The sequence below is a fragment of the Pogona vitticeps genome, chromosome 2 (genome assembly GCF_051106095.1).
Source record: "Pogona vitticeps strain Pit_001003342236 chromosome 2, PviZW2.1, whole genome shotgun sequence".
NCBI lineage: Eukaryota > Metazoa > Chordata > Lepidosauria > Squamata > Agamidae > Pogona > Pogona vitticeps.
Window position 1 is genome coordinate 52888650 of NC_135784.1, and position 18094 is coordinate 52906743.

The 18094-nt window shown below is 39.6% G+C and overlaps 1 protein-coding gene across 1 annotated transcript in view; it reads left to right on the top strand.

Annotated features, from left to right (window-relative positions):
- The window catches only part of ITPR1 (inositol 1,4,5-trisphosphate receptor type 1), a 272527-nt gene that overhangs the window by 116052 nt on the left and 138381 nt on the right, over nucleotides 1–18094 (top strand). Inside the window, exons 16-27 of the mRNA XM_072989461.2 lie at nucleotides 1444–1602; nucleotides 4095–4267; nucleotides 6267–6386; nucleotides 7197–7391; nucleotides 8655–8906; nucleotides 9542–9681; nucleotides 11462–11617; nucleotides 12632–12819; nucleotides 13760–13895; nucleotides 15436–15494; nucleotides 16881–17042; nucleotides 17143–17313. Of these exons, the coding sequence (XP_072845562.2) occupies nucleotides 1444–1602; nucleotides 4095–4267; nucleotides 6267–6386; nucleotides 7197–7391; nucleotides 8655–8906; nucleotides 9542–9681; nucleotides 11462–11617; nucleotides 12632–12819; nucleotides 13760–13895; nucleotides 15436–15494; nucleotides 16881–17042; nucleotides 17143–17313 (1911 nt within the window). The remainder of the gene's footprint in view (nucleotides 1–1443; nucleotides 1603–4094; nucleotides 4268–6266; nucleotides 6387–7196; nucleotides 7392–8654; nucleotides 8907–9541; nucleotides 9682–11461; nucleotides 11618–12631; nucleotides 12820–13759; nucleotides 13896–15435; nucleotides 15495–16880; nucleotides 17043–17142; nucleotides 17314–18094) is intronic.

Sequence of the window (18094 nt, forward strand, 5' to 3'; positions counted from 1 at the left end):
ATTATACATCAAGGGGCAATAACTGCACATTTAATATGTTTCTAGTGGTGAACACTACAGCAAAGCCCACATAATTTTGTATATATACTATTGTGTTTTGCACTGGAAGTGATGGAGGTGGGGGTTGCAGGGTGGATGTGAAATAATTGACTGCATGTTCAGGCAGCTGTGCAAAAGGCAGATTTGATACAAGGTGTCCAAAATTAACCAGGGGTAAGAATTAAACTGCGGATTGTTACAGTAGATGTGTATGAATCTTTGGTGTCACCACATCTGGAATATATTGTGCACAGTTAAATGTAAAGATGTTTTAAAGATGGAAAACCTGTTGGGAGGGACAACCAAAATGACTAGGGGCTAACATCTTTTCTAGAAGGAAAGTTTGCCTCATTCAGATTGCATGTTTGTTTTGTTTCTTAGTTTAGAAAAAAAAGGCAGTTAATGGAGGTACAATAGGAGTTTATAAAATGATGCATGGTGTGGAGAAGGTGGGTGAAGAGAGCTGCTTTCCCTTTCTCATAATAGTACAACAAAGCTGCCCGGTACAATCAAATCCAAAGGTTCATTAAAACGATCAAGACCAGTAACCGCTGATAAACTCGTTGTTTTCATGCATTTGCCTCCTTGCCTCTAAAGCCATCTAAGTCTATGCCTATAATTACACCTTGTGTCAAGGAGGTTGATATAGCTGGAAGTTCGAATGTGAAAAATAAATATTGTCCAGGTGTTATTTTTTTTAAAATTGGCTTTTAAGTTCAAGCCCTTAGATGTTTTTATGATAAATAATGAGCATATTAATCTGCATTTCTGGCCAGAGGTTTATGTCTTGAGAAGTACTGATCTGTTATCTTGGATAAGTGATGTGCAGGTAACAATACACAAATTGGACATAGCACCCTGTGTGTGTCTTCTTTATGGTTTGGCATTTGCCTGGAGCAATCTGTCATTCTGAGAAGTAGAGTAGTCCACCGCGACTAGATAGGCGGGATATAAATTAAATAAATAAATAATAATATATTTATATAATCATAAATTGCATGTAGGTGAATTTTCAGCAGATTGTTAACATAAGACTCTTCTTTTGAGGGGTTGCTGTGGGCAAGAAACCTGTCATATGTATGTAACTTCATGAAACTATTAATGTGTACTCTTCCTGGTCCCTTAACATCTTCAGGGTATCAGGGGGTCAAATCAACCTAACACAAACCAAGGGCTGAGATCCAATTGCAAGTGGCACCTACAGCAGACCCACTGAATCAGGTGGGATTTGGTGCGTGAACTTCCTCTACAAATTCCATTTGATGCAGTGAACCTACTCTAGTTGCGATGTACTGCTAGATTTCAGCCAGTGCGCAATGCATGCAGTGATCTGTGTATTTTTTTAAACTTATCATCTCATTAGGAATGCTTATTTCTTTCTTATTGCATCAAATAATGTGACAGATTTTCAAGTTGTTACAAGCACCATTCACTGACTGTGGAGATGGACCAATGTTGAGGCTGGAGGAACTTGGAGACCAACGTCACGCTCCTTTTAGACATATCTGCCGGCTCTGTTATAGAGTGTTGAGACATTCCCAGCAAGATTACAGGAAGAACCAGGTTAGGAGACGTTTTGCAGACTCTGCTGTGGTCATCTTTTACTTAACATAAAGGGCTGCTGCTTTGTATGGTGTTTTTTTTAAAGGAAAAAAAAACCCAAACTTTTGCTTAAAACTCTCTATGACATGTGATGAATAACTGGAAAAGGTGTGTAATTAATTATGTATTTCTGAATCAAAAGTGAACCACTAATGAAAAAGCTACTAGATGCCAGAATTTTGGCAATATCCCAGTATTATCTATAGCTGTGAAAAGGGAAGCCCACCAGTTCAGATCACATGTCAGTAAGTCTGGTGGGATTTATTTATTTATTTATTTATTTTATTTATTGCATTTATATGCTGCCCATCTAGACATGGTCTCCTCTGGGTTGCTCACAACATACAAATAGAAACAATTTAAAATATACACAATTTACATAGATAAAACAGAGAAATATAAAATCAAAGAACTTACAATTTTAACAATTAATTTAAAAGTAAAGAGTCCCAAGATGGCACAAGTTAAAAGGAAAGAAATAAGAAATAAGCATCACTTAATTGACTGAAGGGAAGGCCTGCTTGAATAGCCAAGTTTTCAGCTGGCTTTTAAAAACGCCCAGCGAGGGTGCCACCCAAATTTCAGTAGGGAGGGTGTTCCACAGCCGAGGGGCCACCGCCGAGAAGGCCTGGTTTCTCGTTTTTTCCTTCTGGGCCTCCCTCGGCGACAGACCCCTCAGCCGTCCCTGCTGGCTATGTCGGGTGATTCGGGTAGATCTGGGTGGGAGAAGACGGTCTGCCAGATATTGATGGCATTGGGGCCGGCTGTTTTTCCAGCTTTTAATTGAGTAGTTAGATCTTTGGTCTTTTCTATGATTGCTGGTGGCCAAACAGGAAGATCAGAAAGAGCAAAGAGTGTAGAAGATCTAACAGCTATATCTTTGTCATTATAAACATTCCTGGTCTCCCCATCGCAAAATGGTTATAAATGTAGCTAGGTTCACTGGTTTAGCAATACTTCGTTTCTATTATAATTCTGGTCATTGTTATGTTCCAGCAGCTTTACAAGTTTTTTAATCCAAAATTATCCCACAAATTTTGTATGGCATACCAGTCTGGTTAAATGCCATGGATAAGTCAATTGAATGGATACAATCTCGATTCTTACGTAAAATGCTAGGGCTACCAAGTTGTGTTCCCTACTCGGTGCTTTGTCTAGAGACCGGATTTTCCTCTTTGGAAACGATGGCTTGGCTAAGGTCATTTCAATTCTGGCTAAGACTTTTCTACAACTCTGACCCAGATAGTTTATTATATCAACTACTACTGGACTGTAAACATCCCTTTGGGTCTACTGCCCCTTAAAAAAAAAATGAAACAAATTGGCTTAGATAGTGACTACCTGGGCTGACTAAATCAAGGGCAAGCCTTCCAAATGATCAAAAGAAGAATTTGGACATTGAATTCCAGGAACTATGGAATGCAGCTAATAAGACCTGCTCACCACTGTTTTCCTACATTCCCTTTAAGATTGGAAAACCAGCTTCCTTCCTTTGTCTGCTCAAGTGTCCACAAAAATGCAGGGCACTCTCCCTAGCCAGATGCAATGTCATGCTTGCAGCCTTACTATATGGTAGGTTCAAAGGAATCCTGTACCTCGAAATACATTGCTCATGCAAGCAGGGTGCATTGGAAACTCTTGCCCACATGTTTCTGCACTGTCCACTCCACCAGAGTGATTGTTCCAAATTTGTGGCTCCAGTCTTGTTAAAATTGGAGGGAAAATCTGATCTGAACAAAATCTGTTTTATGTTATCTGTGGAGTGCTTGACATTCTGGAAAGAATTGCAGATTTCATCAGCACAACTGTGAGAAAGTGAAGCCTCACTGTTAATTAAATGTCTTTGAAGGGTTTTTTGGTCTTCTGCTTTCCTACCTCCTGGATTTTGTATGTGTGGGGCACTTAATGAACCAGTTTGGTTATGTTTTATTTTCTTTATGCCTATAAAGGTTTGTTTGTCTGATTTGTCTGGCTACTAGATGCCATGAGTTGTTTACTAAATGTAATAATGCTGTTTCGGTAAAAGATGTTGCCAAAAAGGCTGTAGATTTACTGGATAATCACATCCAGATGCTTTTCTATAACCTAGTTTGGTCTTAAGTGAACGAGACCTTTACTGCTATACTGTATTCCTTTTTTCCTAGCATACTCTGATTCTCCTTTTACTTTTGGTTTAGTGAAAACCTTTGTTTAGTGTTAGAATATTAACTCTGCAGACAATTTATAAGCAGAATAGCAAGATATAGTTCACACTCCCCGGTTCTTGTCGTCAAAGTAAAGTCACACACTCTGGGTTTATTCAGTGTGACCCTTCCTTAAGAACAATAAGTTATTTTAAGAAATCAACATACAGTAGATAGGCTTTTCCTTTATTTCTTTTCACTCTTAAATTTTAGAATATAATTAAATTATTGTCTGATTTTTCTCTCTCTCTCTCGTTTTCACTTTGTAAGGAATACATAGCCAAACAGTTTGGCTTTATGCAGAAACAGATTGGCTACGATGTCTTAGCAGAAGACACCATAACTGCATTGCTTCACAACAATCGAAAACTGTTGGAGAAGCACATCACAGCTGCTGAGATCGACACATTTGTTAGCCTTGTAAGGAAAAACAGAGAGCCCAGGTAAGGCTTAAAAATAAAGCATGCGTAGAAAGTGTTGCAGGTACATTTGAAATGATGTTATGCATTGGCCAATGGTCTGTTTCCCTTCCCACTTGTGTTTTCCTCATTGATATTAACTCATTTGCCTTATTGCTGTGCTTATTGCATTCATGAGCTTACATCATGATGGCATGCTGTGCAAGTTCTAGTGGTGCTTACGGAGTTCAACAAGAATTACTCCAAAGGAGACACTCTGGGCATCCCCAGCAGGCTGTCTGCCTTTACTCTGTGACCCTTGGCAGGCCTGGTGGAGAGTCCAGAAGCTGAATGCCAGGAATGTGCGGAGAGGGAAATGGAGAGTCCAGGGAATTCAATTCAAGGGAAGAGGAGGAGGAAGATGGACAAGGCTCTTCTCCCTCTACAGGATCAGAGGTAGAGGAGTGGTGAGAGAAGCATTTTGCACCCTGAGCATGGAAGATGTGTGGACCATCCAGAACTATTGGGCAGGGCTCATGGTCCAGCTCAAGGTGACTGAAGGATGAGGGCATGGAGGGAACACACTAGTCTTTAACCTGCCAGCCATTCCAGCCCCCTCACCAACCTCATGGAGACCACGAAGACTAGTGGGGCAGCCGGGCCCTACCCCTGCACAGTGAAGGTAGCAGAGGAGGAAGGAGTGCCTGCGACATTGGCAGGAAGAACATGGGAGGTCTGGGAACCTGTGAGCATCTGGCAATACAAGCCCTTCTTGAAGAGGGTTAGTTGGCTAGGGAGTTGCCAGAGGACCCAGCAGCAACTGTGGACTGCCAGCTTTAGGCAAAGACTGGACTTGACAGGGAGCTAGTGAAGGCAACTTAGACATTCCTCAGTAACTGGCAAAATGGGGTGCAGCTGATGCTTCACCTTTTCTTGTGCCCCATTCTCCTACTTTAATAAAATCCAGTTCCAGCAGATCTGGGAATCTCGGGTATATGGAAGCCACGGCCAAGGAAGGGTCTCCTGTTGCCCCCACTCTGAGTGGGAGCAGTGGCAGTCACAGTTATCTAAAGGACCGTTCTCTTCTGTTTTGCTCTCATAAAGAGAAATCTGATGAGGATTTTTTGGGGGGGTTCCTTCTCTAATATTAGTTTAATATGCTGAATACTAGAAATGTAAGAATCAATTTAGGTTCAGTGAGTGAAATCCACTAATAGGTTGAAACTAGATTAAGCCCTTGTGGGACATGGTGGCGCTGCGGGTTAAACTGCAGAAGCCTCTGTGCTGCAAGGTCAGAAGACCAGCAGTCGTAAGATCGAATCCACGTGCCGGAGTGAGCTCCCATCACTTGTCCCAGCTCCTGCCAACCTAGCAGTTCAAAAGCATGTAAAAATGCGATTAGATAAATAGGTACCACCACGGTGGGAAGGTAATGGCGTTCCCTGTCTAGTCACGCTGGCCACGTGACCACGGAAACTGTCTATGGACAAACACTGGCTTTATAGCTTGGAAATGGGGATGAACACCGCACCCTAGAGTCGGACATGACTGCACTAAATGTCAAGGGGAACCTTTACCTTTACCTAGATTAAGCCCATTAAATCAGTGGCACTTGTGCAGGGGTTAACTCATCAAATCCCCACTGATTTTAGTAGCAACTTACTACTGGATTTCAGCCAGTACATTTCTGATGTACGTACTAGTCCAACAAGTATGAATTATATGGACCTGATGAAATTCCCTAACACGACTAATATTGTTGCATGTTAACATAATGAAATCTGCTTTGAGAGGGTAAATAAACATCAATTGGATGGGACTGACAATGACTTTTCATGTTCTTATTGGAAATTATTTTTGAGCATAAGCGGAGTATCAAGTGATCAGAAATAAGAAATAGACCTCCTACTTATCCCAGCCTTATCTGTTACTTAACCTAGGCCTAAAATACATCTGTCCCACTCACCTAAATAGTTATCATCTTCTAAACAGCATCTGAAGCACGGTGTTCAGTTTAACATGGTTTGGCTTTCTTCCCCAATAGGTTCTTGGATTACCTCTCAGATCTTTGTGTGTCCATGAACAAATCTATTCCAGTGACTCAAGAGTTGATATGCAAAGCTGTGTTAAACCCTGCAAATGCAGACATACTCATTGAAACTAAGTAAGTTGAGATTTTTTTTTCAAAAAGACCTTTATTTCTGTCAAAAAGAAGAAAATTGTGAAGTCTCTGAGCCAGAGTTAAGATGACATCTGTTATCTCCAGACTGGGAGAAATGCAAAGGGATTACTATTAGTGGTTGCTATCAAGTTGTCATCCCAACTCACATTAAGTACCTCCAAAAGGTCCTGTTGTTAACAGCTCTACTTAGGTCTTGCAAACTAAAAGACCGTCATTTCCTGTAATGAGTCAGTCCATTTCAATCCATCCCATTGTCCCAAAGTTCTATCTGTTAACAGTTACAATGTAGTGTGTTTCCCCAAAAATAAGACAGGGTCTTATATTTTTGCTCAAAAAAAAACCCATTAGGGTTTATTTTCAGGGGATTTATTTTACAGTCATGTCATCTTCTTCAGTTTGCTGCACAAGGGTGGAGGGCGGGGTTTCACTTAACTGGGGCTTATTTTTGGGCTAGGACTTATATTACAAGCATCCTGAAAAATCATACTAGGGCTTATTTTCAGGTTAGGTCTTATTTTCAGGGAAACAGGGTTATTTTTATCTTGACTTTTTCTGTTTCATTGTTGAAACCTCCGATTTATAATCCTGGAACTAAGGATCTTCTGCTGTGCGAAGCAAAATGTGTGTATGAACTATTTAAAATTAAGAAAAGTTGTTCCCTGCCTGAAAAAAGGCGCACACAATATTCTGTACATTGCAAGCCAAGGTAGTGCTAGTTAATCGAAAACATGCAGAGATGAGTGGAGACTGGAATCTAAGTCACTGTTTTCCAATTTTTGCATTATTCTTCAGACTGGTTCTGTCTCGGTTTGAATTTGAAGAGTTATCATCTGGAGAGAACTCACTGGAGGTTGGTGAGGATGAGGAAGAAGTCTGGTTATTCTGGAGAGACAGCAACAAAGAGGTCCGCAGTAAGAGTATCAGAGAGCTGGCTCAGGATGCTAAAGAAGGGCAGAAGGAAGACCGGGATGTACTCAGCTACTACAGGTTAACACCGCAAGCAATATTTGGCTATGGCAGTGTAACCTGAAGTGTGTACCAATCTGTCTCTAGCTATTTGCAGCGCTCTTCAGTGGCTTCGAGATGAGGAGAATGAGTGGCCCCTCCAGATGTTTTTGGATTGCATCTCCTTCCATCCTCAGTGGCTGTGCTAACTAGGGCTATTGAGGCTTGCAGTCCAGCAGCACCTGGAGAGTCGCTTCCCAATTTCTGACCAGAAGTTCTTGAAGATTAATGTTTTATAATGTCTTTTCAAAAAGATGCCTTACGTAGATGAGAGTTTTCAGAGAGTTGGCTGCATTGGTTCTGCTTTAGGGGAAAAACAACTGAAATATCGTGTTACTTTTAAAACTACGTAATTTTATCTTGAGCTAAAAGGCTCAAGCTGAGCATCTGGTGTCTTAGGAAGAAGATGGTAATCAGTAAAAACTAACAGTGGAATAAATTTGTCAGTCTGAAAGATAACACAAAGTTTGTCTTAATTGCTTTTGTTTCCATGGGTAATGGTTTAGTGACAGGAAAGAGGTTTTCATTTCAGAAGTTTCATACAAGTAAGCCATGTGGTGCAGTGATCAGGTAGCAAGTGTGGTTTTATAGACCTTTTTCTATATCAGTGGTTCCCAAACATTCTTGGACTACAACTCCCAGAAATCCTGGTCAGCACAGCTAGTGTTGAATGGTTCTGGGAGTTTTTGTCTAAGAACATCTGGGGAAGCCAAGGTTGGGAACCACTATAACTGTATAAACATGTGAAACGTGTTTGGACTGTTGGGTGCTGTGGTGAAAATTGGAACTGAGGTTAGAATTTCTAGGATTCTCTCCTCTATTCTTTCACAGTGTAGGATTTGAGGATTAAATACCAGAACCAGAATCACATGAGAGTAATTGTTCAATCATTTCACCTTCTCTAGCAGGGCAGTCCTTCATACGACTGGTCACACATGGGCTGTTAAAAAGAAAAAAGTAGTGTGTGACTAGTTACTTGACAAATTCCACAAAGAATAACCCACCCAGAAGAGAAAAACTATTGTGTGATTGCTCTTACATGTACCGTTTTCCTCTCTTGAATTTTGGCTTAGCAGGCCATGTATTTTACTGTAGTAATTTTTTAAAAGAAAGAAATTATATTCTAGTTGAAATATTTGTGTACTGTTACATTTTTGTATGTGTCTTATTGCCCTAGATAATTTCAAAATTGTTGTTTTGTGCAGATAAACTTATTATTTTCCTCTCCTCCTCTGCCTTCCAAAGGTACCAGCTGAATTTGTTTGCTCGGATGTGCCTTGATCGGCAGTACTTGGCTATAAATGAAATTTCAGGGCAGCTTGATGTAGACCTCATCCTTCGCTGTATGTCTGATGAAAATTTGCCTTATGACTTGAGGGCTTCATTCTGTCGGCTGATGTTACATATGCATGTTGACCGTGATCCCCAGGAACAAGTTACACCAGTGAAATATGCAAGATTGTGGTCAGAAATCCCTTCTGAAATTGCAATTGATGAGTGAGTACTTTGTAATGAAATGGCTCTCAAAATGAGTTATGTCAAATTCAAGGTCTGGAGTTTGCTATGCATCCTGAGCTACTCTTATCAAAATCTGCATTATTGTGGAAGCATATCCAGGCATGACAGCTCTGAGACATGACAGGTGACTTTGGGGAAGGGAGCTGATTCTAGTCCTTTTAAACATCACATGAGTGCAATAAATGTTTGAAGAAAAGTAGGTTGTCAGAAGGGTGGAGAGATCTGATTTTTTCTAATTTCAGTTTTCTAATTGAGCTTTGGTAAACAGTTCAGATTCACTTTTTTAGTAGACAGTAATGTGTGTAGCCTTTTGATGTTTCCTTAGTCTTTAGTTTGACACTGCTGTTTTAAAGGAAGGAAAGAGTGACATAGATTTGGGGGGCAGGATGAACAGCGACCCCCTATAAAAGAGATTCATGTTCTTGTTTCCAAGATGTGGACTGCCATCTAATAAACTCTTTCACTGTTCTGCAACATATGGCTATTGTACACTGAAGTCAATAATGATTGATCATATAGGACCAGTTATTTGTCTTCAAGAGAGTGCAAAAAGGGGAAGGAACCTTTCTATGAGAACCTTTCTCAGCTGTAGCTTTATTTTTATTCCCTTTCAGCTATGACAGCAGTGGAACTTCCAAAGATGAAATCAAGGAGAGGTTTGCACAAACCATGGATTTTGTGGAGGAATATTTAAGAGATGTTGTCTGCCAAAGATTCCCTTTTTCTGATAAAGAAAAAAATAAGCTCACATTTGAGGAAAGTATCTTTCTGTGCATGATGCTGAGTTGCAAGACACCCAGTAGGCGCTAACTTTCATCAGCTAATTGTAGGTGTCTAATGGTGTCAGGCCATCTGTATGAACATACAGAAATTCCTCGTAGCAAATCAGACAACTGGTCCATCTCTGCCTCAGAAGTAGAATGTCTGTTTTGTGTGCAGAAAGTCGCAGGAACCAGGTGTCTCCACTTTAAAACACTTTGTAGTTTATGTTGATATTGAACTACGGTGGTGCCTTGCTTTACAATCGACTCGCTTTACGTCGAAACTGCATTAGGACAATCTTTTTGCGATTGCAATTGCGATTGCAAAATGATGGTCTGAATGGGGTTTTTTTGCTTTGCAATGATCGGTTCCCTGCTTCGGGAACCAATTCTTTGCAAAACGACGATTTTTAAAACAGCTGATAAAATGACCGCCAGTTAAACAAAATCGCTCCCTGCTGTTTTCTGGGACAGATTCCTTGCTGCACAGGCAGTGAAAATGGCCACCCTATGGAGGATCTTCGTTGGACTGTGAGTTTCCAGCCCTTTGGAGTGCATTAAACGATTTTTAATGCGTTTCAATGGGCTTTTTTCCCCGCATTATGACATTTTCGTTCTACAGCGATTTCACTGGAACGAATTAACATCGTAATGCGAGGCATCACTGTATTTGGAAACATAGGCCCAAATGCTCTTCGCTAGATATGCTGGCCTAACAAAAACAGTGTAATGCTTCAAGGTCAATTGCCTTAAGAAAGGACTGTACATATTATCTGTTGCCTGCGGTGTTGTGTGATTCCTCCTGCAACTGATAATGTTTATGGTAATTTTTAAATTTGTAGCAGCTTGTTGTCAACAGTTAAGTGATTTGCACTTAATGGTGGCTGAAATCCTGTTGCTTCATTTTGAAATTTGCAACTAGAGTAAGCTGACTGAATCAGTGGGGATTTGGTGAGTCAACTCCTTTGTAAGTTTCATTCATTTAGTGGGCCTGTTTTAGTTGTGATGTGCTATGTGAAGCAACAGGATTTCAATCAGCAAATTGTTCTCATTGTGCACATAGAACCTGCCCAGTAGGACTTCAGCCACTATTAGCATTAGATTAGTGTCTCATAATGAAAAGTAAAGTGGAAAATGTTATTAGAACTCTCAGTTACTATGGCATTGATCAGATAGCAAAAATAAGAAAAGGGCATTTTCATCCTGCTCTTCCTCTAGACATCTTTAGATAGTACTCATGTTGGAAACCACGCCCACCGCCCATCTTTCTACCAATTTGGGAAATTTAATCAGGCTGAAAATTAGTGACTAGCCTGTGTTCTGTTTTTCTGAAGAGATTTAGGAGTGGTTCAGAAGTTGAGACTTATACATCTGTTGTACCACACCTATGTCAAATACTATTGTCACCACACCACAGTGCATCTATGAATATCTTCATTATTATTTATCTCCTTCAGTTATATACTGCCTCATTGGTGCATAGTGCTGTTCTGGGCGGTTCACATATTAGAATAATGTGTGCTAGAAAGTCAGTATTTATTTATTCTATTTATACCCCGCCTATCTGGTCATTTCGACCACTCTAGGTGGAAGTAGTATGAAGGAGAAATGTTTCTCTAAGCTACATGTATTTTTAGATATTTTTACTTTCATATACTCTGAAATGTTTATGAATCTGATGGACAAGATGGATATTGTACAAATCATTCAGCCCCATTCCTTTCTTTTCCTTTTTAAAAATACAGGTTGTTTTATTTTCCTTTTTAAAAATACAGGTGGTAAACCTGGCCCGAAACCTGATCTATTTTGGCTTCTACAATTTTTGTGACCTCCTAAGACTGACAAAAATCCTCCTAGCTATTTTGGACTGTGTACATGTTGCTACTATTTTTCCCATCACCAAATCAACAAAAGGAGAAGAAAGTAAAGGTAAGACTGGCAAAGAAAATGGGAAGAAATGCATAAAGCAGCAGGAAAATGTGCTTTTGAGGAATGGATCTTCTGCCTTGGTGTCACTCCCTTTTATATCAGCAAAATAAGAATAGGTTTAAAATAAGGATGGATGCTGAATCCTGCAGCAATCAGGCTGATTCAAAGAGATCTGGGGGATAATCCAAACTGAAGTGGGATGTCTCCAAATTGGACAAACTCTAAGTCTAAATTTTCCAGAAAATTCATTCAGGAGATGGTCATGATACTAGAAGCAGTGAATCCTCTTGCCTTCTTCCTTCAGTCTGTGTCTGACATCTCAATGTGCATGTCCATTTCATTGTTCCTTATTGTTCACTTTGAGGAACGGTGCAGTGTATAATGAAATAGTATCAAGAAGTTGTGTGTAAATTATATAAATCTTAGGGAGGAGAATACAACTGAATACCATGATGGACTTTTGGGTGGTAGGCTTGTAGTGAATCTGCCCTAGGTATGTTAGGTGAACAGGATTATATGACAGACTAGAGTAAAAATGATTTAAGAATCCTTGTTTCTTTTCTGAGATCCATTGAATCTGATGCAATATGCAAGGGAACCAGACACGTTCAGTGTTTTAATGCAATTTATGCATGGCAATAAGATGACATGGAGTAATGTCATATCTTAAAGGTCAGGAATATCCATCTCAATAATCCTGAAAGATTCATCAAGATAGCACATGGTGATTGGCTCAAGGTCATTGAGTTTCACAACTCAATGGTAACTAGAAGATGGATTTCTGAAAATGAAGTCCTCCTCTGTTCTCATTAAGTCACATTGACTCTCAGTCTTTACCATTAGCTATGCTAATAAAGGTTGATTGGACAGTACTGGTGGAATTTGAAGGTCTGCTTGTTCCCCATCGTGATTACAAAGGAGAAGCAAATCCATATCAACATCTGCTTCAGAAATAATTTGTGCCTCTTGAAGGCTGAGATGCTGTAAACCTCACTATTTCTCTTTTTTCTGAAGGGAGCAATGTGATGAGATCTATCCATGGAGTTGGAGAGCTGATGACTCAAGTGGTACTCAGGGGTGGTGGATTCCTGCCTATGTCACCGCTTGCTGCTGCCCCAGAAGGCAATGTGAAGCAGGTTGAACCTGAGAAAGAGGACATCCTGGTAATGGACACCAAGCTGAAAATCATTGAAATACTTCAGGTATACTTTAAAGGACAGGGCCTCAGAAACTATATTGACACCGGTATTGCCCTGTTCATGAATGGATTTCTTTCCTCATTCCCTATGATTGTTCTTGTGTGTGTGTGTGTGTGTGTGTGTGTGTGTGTGTGTGGCAGAGATATGCACAATTTTCATTGATTATATACATTATGGGATCATTTCTGGGGGTGGGGTGGGGAGTAGCAAAAATAGTAACAAATCCTGTGGCACTTTAAAGATTTAGAAGTTTTATTTAGCATAAGTTAACGGCAATAAGTAGGCTGTCCTCCACAATGCTTAAGCCAGCTAAAATTTGCTAGTCTTTAAAGTGACACGAGTTAATTTCTAGTGGCACTTGCTCCTATAAAATACTAAATTGTCAGCTTAAAATTACAATTGTTTTTGTACAATTAGTAGCATTGCTGCCGAGATACTTAAACATCCCCATGACAGGACTTTGGAGGTCTGCTTTGGAAACTGCTTTCAAAAGCTGTATGCATGCTATTCAGTGTGGAGTCTCCTTCCATCCCATCAAAAGTCCTTTCTAGGCATTTTCCTGGTCTATAAGGGATACATACGGGGAAGAGAATGGGAAGATATATGCTCTCCCCCCCCCCCCCACACATACAGAATTCATCTTTATATGTCAACCCAACTTTGGGTTCCACAAATAGTTTTTTGTTTTGTTTTGTTTTGTTTCATGTGTTGTATTGTACATTAATTAATTTGCTTGGTAGATGCTTCATGAAATCTAGCCATTATGTAGGATTTTTCTCTAGTGCTTTTTATCTTGAAAATATTTAATATGTTTTGGACACGTGCTTAATAAGCACATGAAATATATGGCCACTGTGTTTTTAAGAAAACTGGACAAGTTGTAGGAGATGAGCTACTAAAGTAATTTGTTTTTCCTCTTTTCACAAAACTCTGGAATCATCAGTTTATTTTGAATGTGAGGTTGGATTACAGGATCTCATGCCTCCTATGTATATTCAAACGAGAGTTTGATGAAAGTAATGCACAAACACCTGATTCACCCACAGGAAGTAATAATCAAGAAATACCAAATGTACCAGGTGAGTTATTAAATGTTCATCTAATGTGCTTTGAGAGATCATATGTTACCTACATTTACAATTTTTTATTGGTTAATTTGAGAATAAAATCAAGATAGCATCCGTTACGGTGTCTACTTGAAACAAAAGATGAAGTTGTCATAGTTTCCTAAGTTAATATTCACATGAATATCTATTTATTTGTGACATGAACATTATTTTAAGGATAGCAACAAACAGGTACTTGAAAATGGCTTGAGTTAATATTAACTTTGGGCCACTAGTTTGGCTGTCTGCCAGTTTTGAGTGTTCATATCCAGTGCTGAGCTGAAGAGAGAGATTAGATTGTCCTGACAGAAATATTCATGTCAGGCTAACTTTTCAAAAATCTTACTGGGATATAATTGCTGTTGTTACTGTCTACGTCTGTCACTGGCCCAACATACATATCTTGCAGGACATACTGTTGTTTTTAATGATGCCAGAGGTTAGAGCTCTTAAATTATGGGAGAAGCAGCAGCTGCATAACTCCATGAGTATAGTCATGCTATTTCCTTTTGAAATCTGTATTAAGATTGGTTTTCCCCCTCTACAGAAATAGTCAGGTCATTGAATTGTTCTACTCCCGGATATTTATGAAATCCAGTGGAGTTACCAGTTGCCAGTGTAATGAACGAATGAACACATGAATGAAGCATGCCTTCAATTCAGATTTCAGTGCTTTGAGCACTTTTCCTCATCTGGCTCCATTAATCCAGTAATCAACCTGCTACACTACATTAATACCTGCTGTATTAGCACTAGGGTGATAATTCGAATTAATGTGCTGTTCATCAGGGCAAGTTTTTGAGAGAGAGAAACAGGTTGGAATTGCATGTTTCTTTGTTTGGGTGCTGGCTTGATAGTCAATGCTTCCTCCTGAACTATGATCTAAGAAGGCTCATAACATAATTTAAAAACATCTACAAATAATAAAGCAGACAGGGTTATGTGGAAGAATACATTCTTTCAGATGTATTCCAGCCTACTCTTCAGAGCCTGTTTGGTTTTATTTTATTTTTTTAGAGAGGGTATCTAAGTATGTTCTGTTTGCGTGTTTTGTGAGGAACTAATATGAAGTTGAAAATCCACATATATCTGGAATATGTGGGATCTTGCTTTCGAATAGGTGAAGTAAATTTCCTTTGGACATTAAATGGAAAGTATAGAAGATACTCACACAACCTCTGCTATTTTAGAAAAAGCTAAAACTACCACTAATAGGTCTTTCTTTTTTAGCACATAATGCAATAGTGATAGTATCATTGCCCACCCTCTCCCCCATTGAGATTAAATTCTTATATTGAACAATTGCCAGTACACTTGAAACATTATAAAATGAGTTCTTTTCTGGGAGGAAATTTCTTACAAAGAAATGCTTTGCCCATCAGTTGCCAATTTGTATAATGCGCTTATTTGAGTCTCCACAAAGGAAGACATTATAGAGTTTACCTTTTATTACTCGTTGATTCAGGTACTTCTACCACTTCGTACAGATCACAATATTTATTTTCCCTTACAGGAGCCCTTGACTTCGAACATATTGAAGAACAAGCTGAGGGGATCTTTGGAGGCAGGAAAGTAAACTATAACAATTTGTATTCATCCCTTCTGAACTATGACAATAATAATTGTGTGCTGTCACATCAGTTCTGATTTATGGAAATTAGGCAGAGAGTAATCAGTAGTAGTTTGCCATTCTCTTCTTCTGAGGGCATCCTGGGACTCTGCAGCTTGCCCAAGCTCATGCTTGATGGCTATTCTGGGATGCACAGTGGAGAACTGAACTCCCAACCTCTTGCTCCGCAGCCAGATACCCAATTCACTGAGTTAGCCAGCCATCATTCTGAACTATACCTAAAATAAATTCTGGTCAGTTCTTCATGGGATCAGGTCAATTGTTGTAAGCAGTTTCACATACTTGCATGTGTTTGCTAATCTGAGTAACATGGAAGCGTTAAAGTAGTTTTCTTAAATCTGTTAAGTGGCTTTACAGATGAGGCAAGGAGATGATGGCTTTGTGCTTAAGAAGCATTATCTTATGCTCCACGTGTAGTAGATGGGAGAGAGGTGTGGCTTATTAGTGACAATGCAGTAGAGGAACAGCTCTCCATATCCTATGAAAAGTTAGATGCAACATTCCCTCGGATTTTCTGCCATTGTTGGGTGGGGTCCCCGCCCCACGGGCACAGGATTCCAGCCACAACTGGAACCAAAAGGGCAGCAATATTGGCTGCAGATGCGTGGCACTGATGCAGTACTGCGTGGCACCACACCTTAGAAAGAATGTTGGATAGATGTGTACTTTAGTATTTAAGAGGAGTAAAACACCATTTTTTAAAAAAAATTGGCCAGATGTGGGGAAGTGTCAGAAATCACAGAATTTTAAAATGGTGTTGTAGCACTTGATTAGCATTTGCTAATGTGTATGCATATTTGAACAGCTTTGAGAATACTTTTCTTGAGTTACATAAAATGTAATGATACGAACCTCAGTGTTCTCACAAGAGAGAGAGGTGACTTTTACACACTCAATATAACACCTGTGGGAAATATGTTTTCAGGAAAAGCAAAGGATCAGTAGATCTGACAAGAAGCTTTGTCTAGAGTAATCTGCAAAATGTTAAATAAATCTTATATGGGATGCTGAATTGCAAGTGAAGTGTAAAAATTGGATAGTGGCATTGTGATAAAGTGTGTATGGCTTTAGCTGTTTGCAGTATTATTAAGAAAGTATGATGTAGGGGAGAAGCTGATGCAGCCACGACACAAAGGTTATCTTTCTCCTCTTCCTTGGTAGTGACTGACTTCATAATATATTTTATTTTAATTTGTAATGATCTCTCGTTTCCTCCCCAACTCCTGCTGAATTACAAAGCTGAGAAAGTTGCCTGGGTATTTGGAAGCTTTTGGGTATCTAAAAATTTTGAGGGGTTTGAATTGTACATTATATTTGTTTTCAGTGAGGAGAATACACCACTAGATTTGGATGATCATGGTGGCAGAACTTTTCTTAGAGTGTTGCTCCATTTAACAATGCATGATTACCCTCCCCTGGTATCTGGGGCGCTTCAGCTACTCTTCAGACACTTTAGTCAGAGGCAAGAAGTTCTTCAAGCCTTCAAACAGGTAAATAGCTCCATAGCAACGTTCCGTTTTCTTCATTTTCACTTGAAATGCACACCGTGCGAGTATATTTATGTGACTCATGGATTGCAATCCATATAAGGTTCAACTGCTTGTCACCAGCCAAGATGTTGACAACTACAAGCAGATAAAACAAGATCTGGATCAGCTAAGATCCATTGTGGAAAAATCTGAGCTCTGGGTGTACAAAGGCCAGGGACCTGATGAAACAATGGATGTAACAACAGGAGAGAATGAGCATAAGAAAAAGGAGGTAAGAAGGGCCTTTGGCCTTATTGTATTGCTGATGTGATAGTGGTGGTAACAGGAAGCCACTTTCTATTGTCTGGAGATTATTGTAATAATGAATGTTGAAGCACGTGGTCAGCTGAATATGTGTGATATAGAAATGGCCACTGTGGCAATGTCATGTTTGAGCTTCTCATTGTCTGGGTGATTCATATGTAGTTTCACACCCTGTTCAGTATGATACTTTGAGTCTTTATATGTTGGAGTTACTACTCCCTTGGTATGATGTGTGCCCTGTTCACTTTTTTCTTCCTTTTCTTTTTTGGTTCGTCTGTTTGTTTATATTTTTGGTAGAAGATGTGAATAGGCTAACTTGACAGTTGTAGGAACTTATTGGTGGGTGGAGCACACAAAGACTTGAGTCAAATACGGTACTTCTGCATATTGTGAGCCATTTATGACACACACACACACACCCATAGTAAATGGATATACATCCAGTCCTGCTTAGATTCTCAAGCCAATCTCGTAGCTTGAAATGTCCCAAATTCCATCTCCTTCTATCCATAATCCTTAAAACTCCACCTCATTCTCTATGAAACACTTAAAGCTAGGTGGAAAGGCTGTTTCAGTACTCACAGCAACAAGGAAGGAAAGCTCCATAAATGCTGCTGAATATCTTGAATGGTTTTGCCAATGGCACCAGATCTGGTCACCCCAGGGGGAAGATGCATATGGTAGTAAACCGTGACTAAATGGCATTTCTCTGAGGCTGCTTCTGCTTAGCACATAGCACAGTGTTGAAG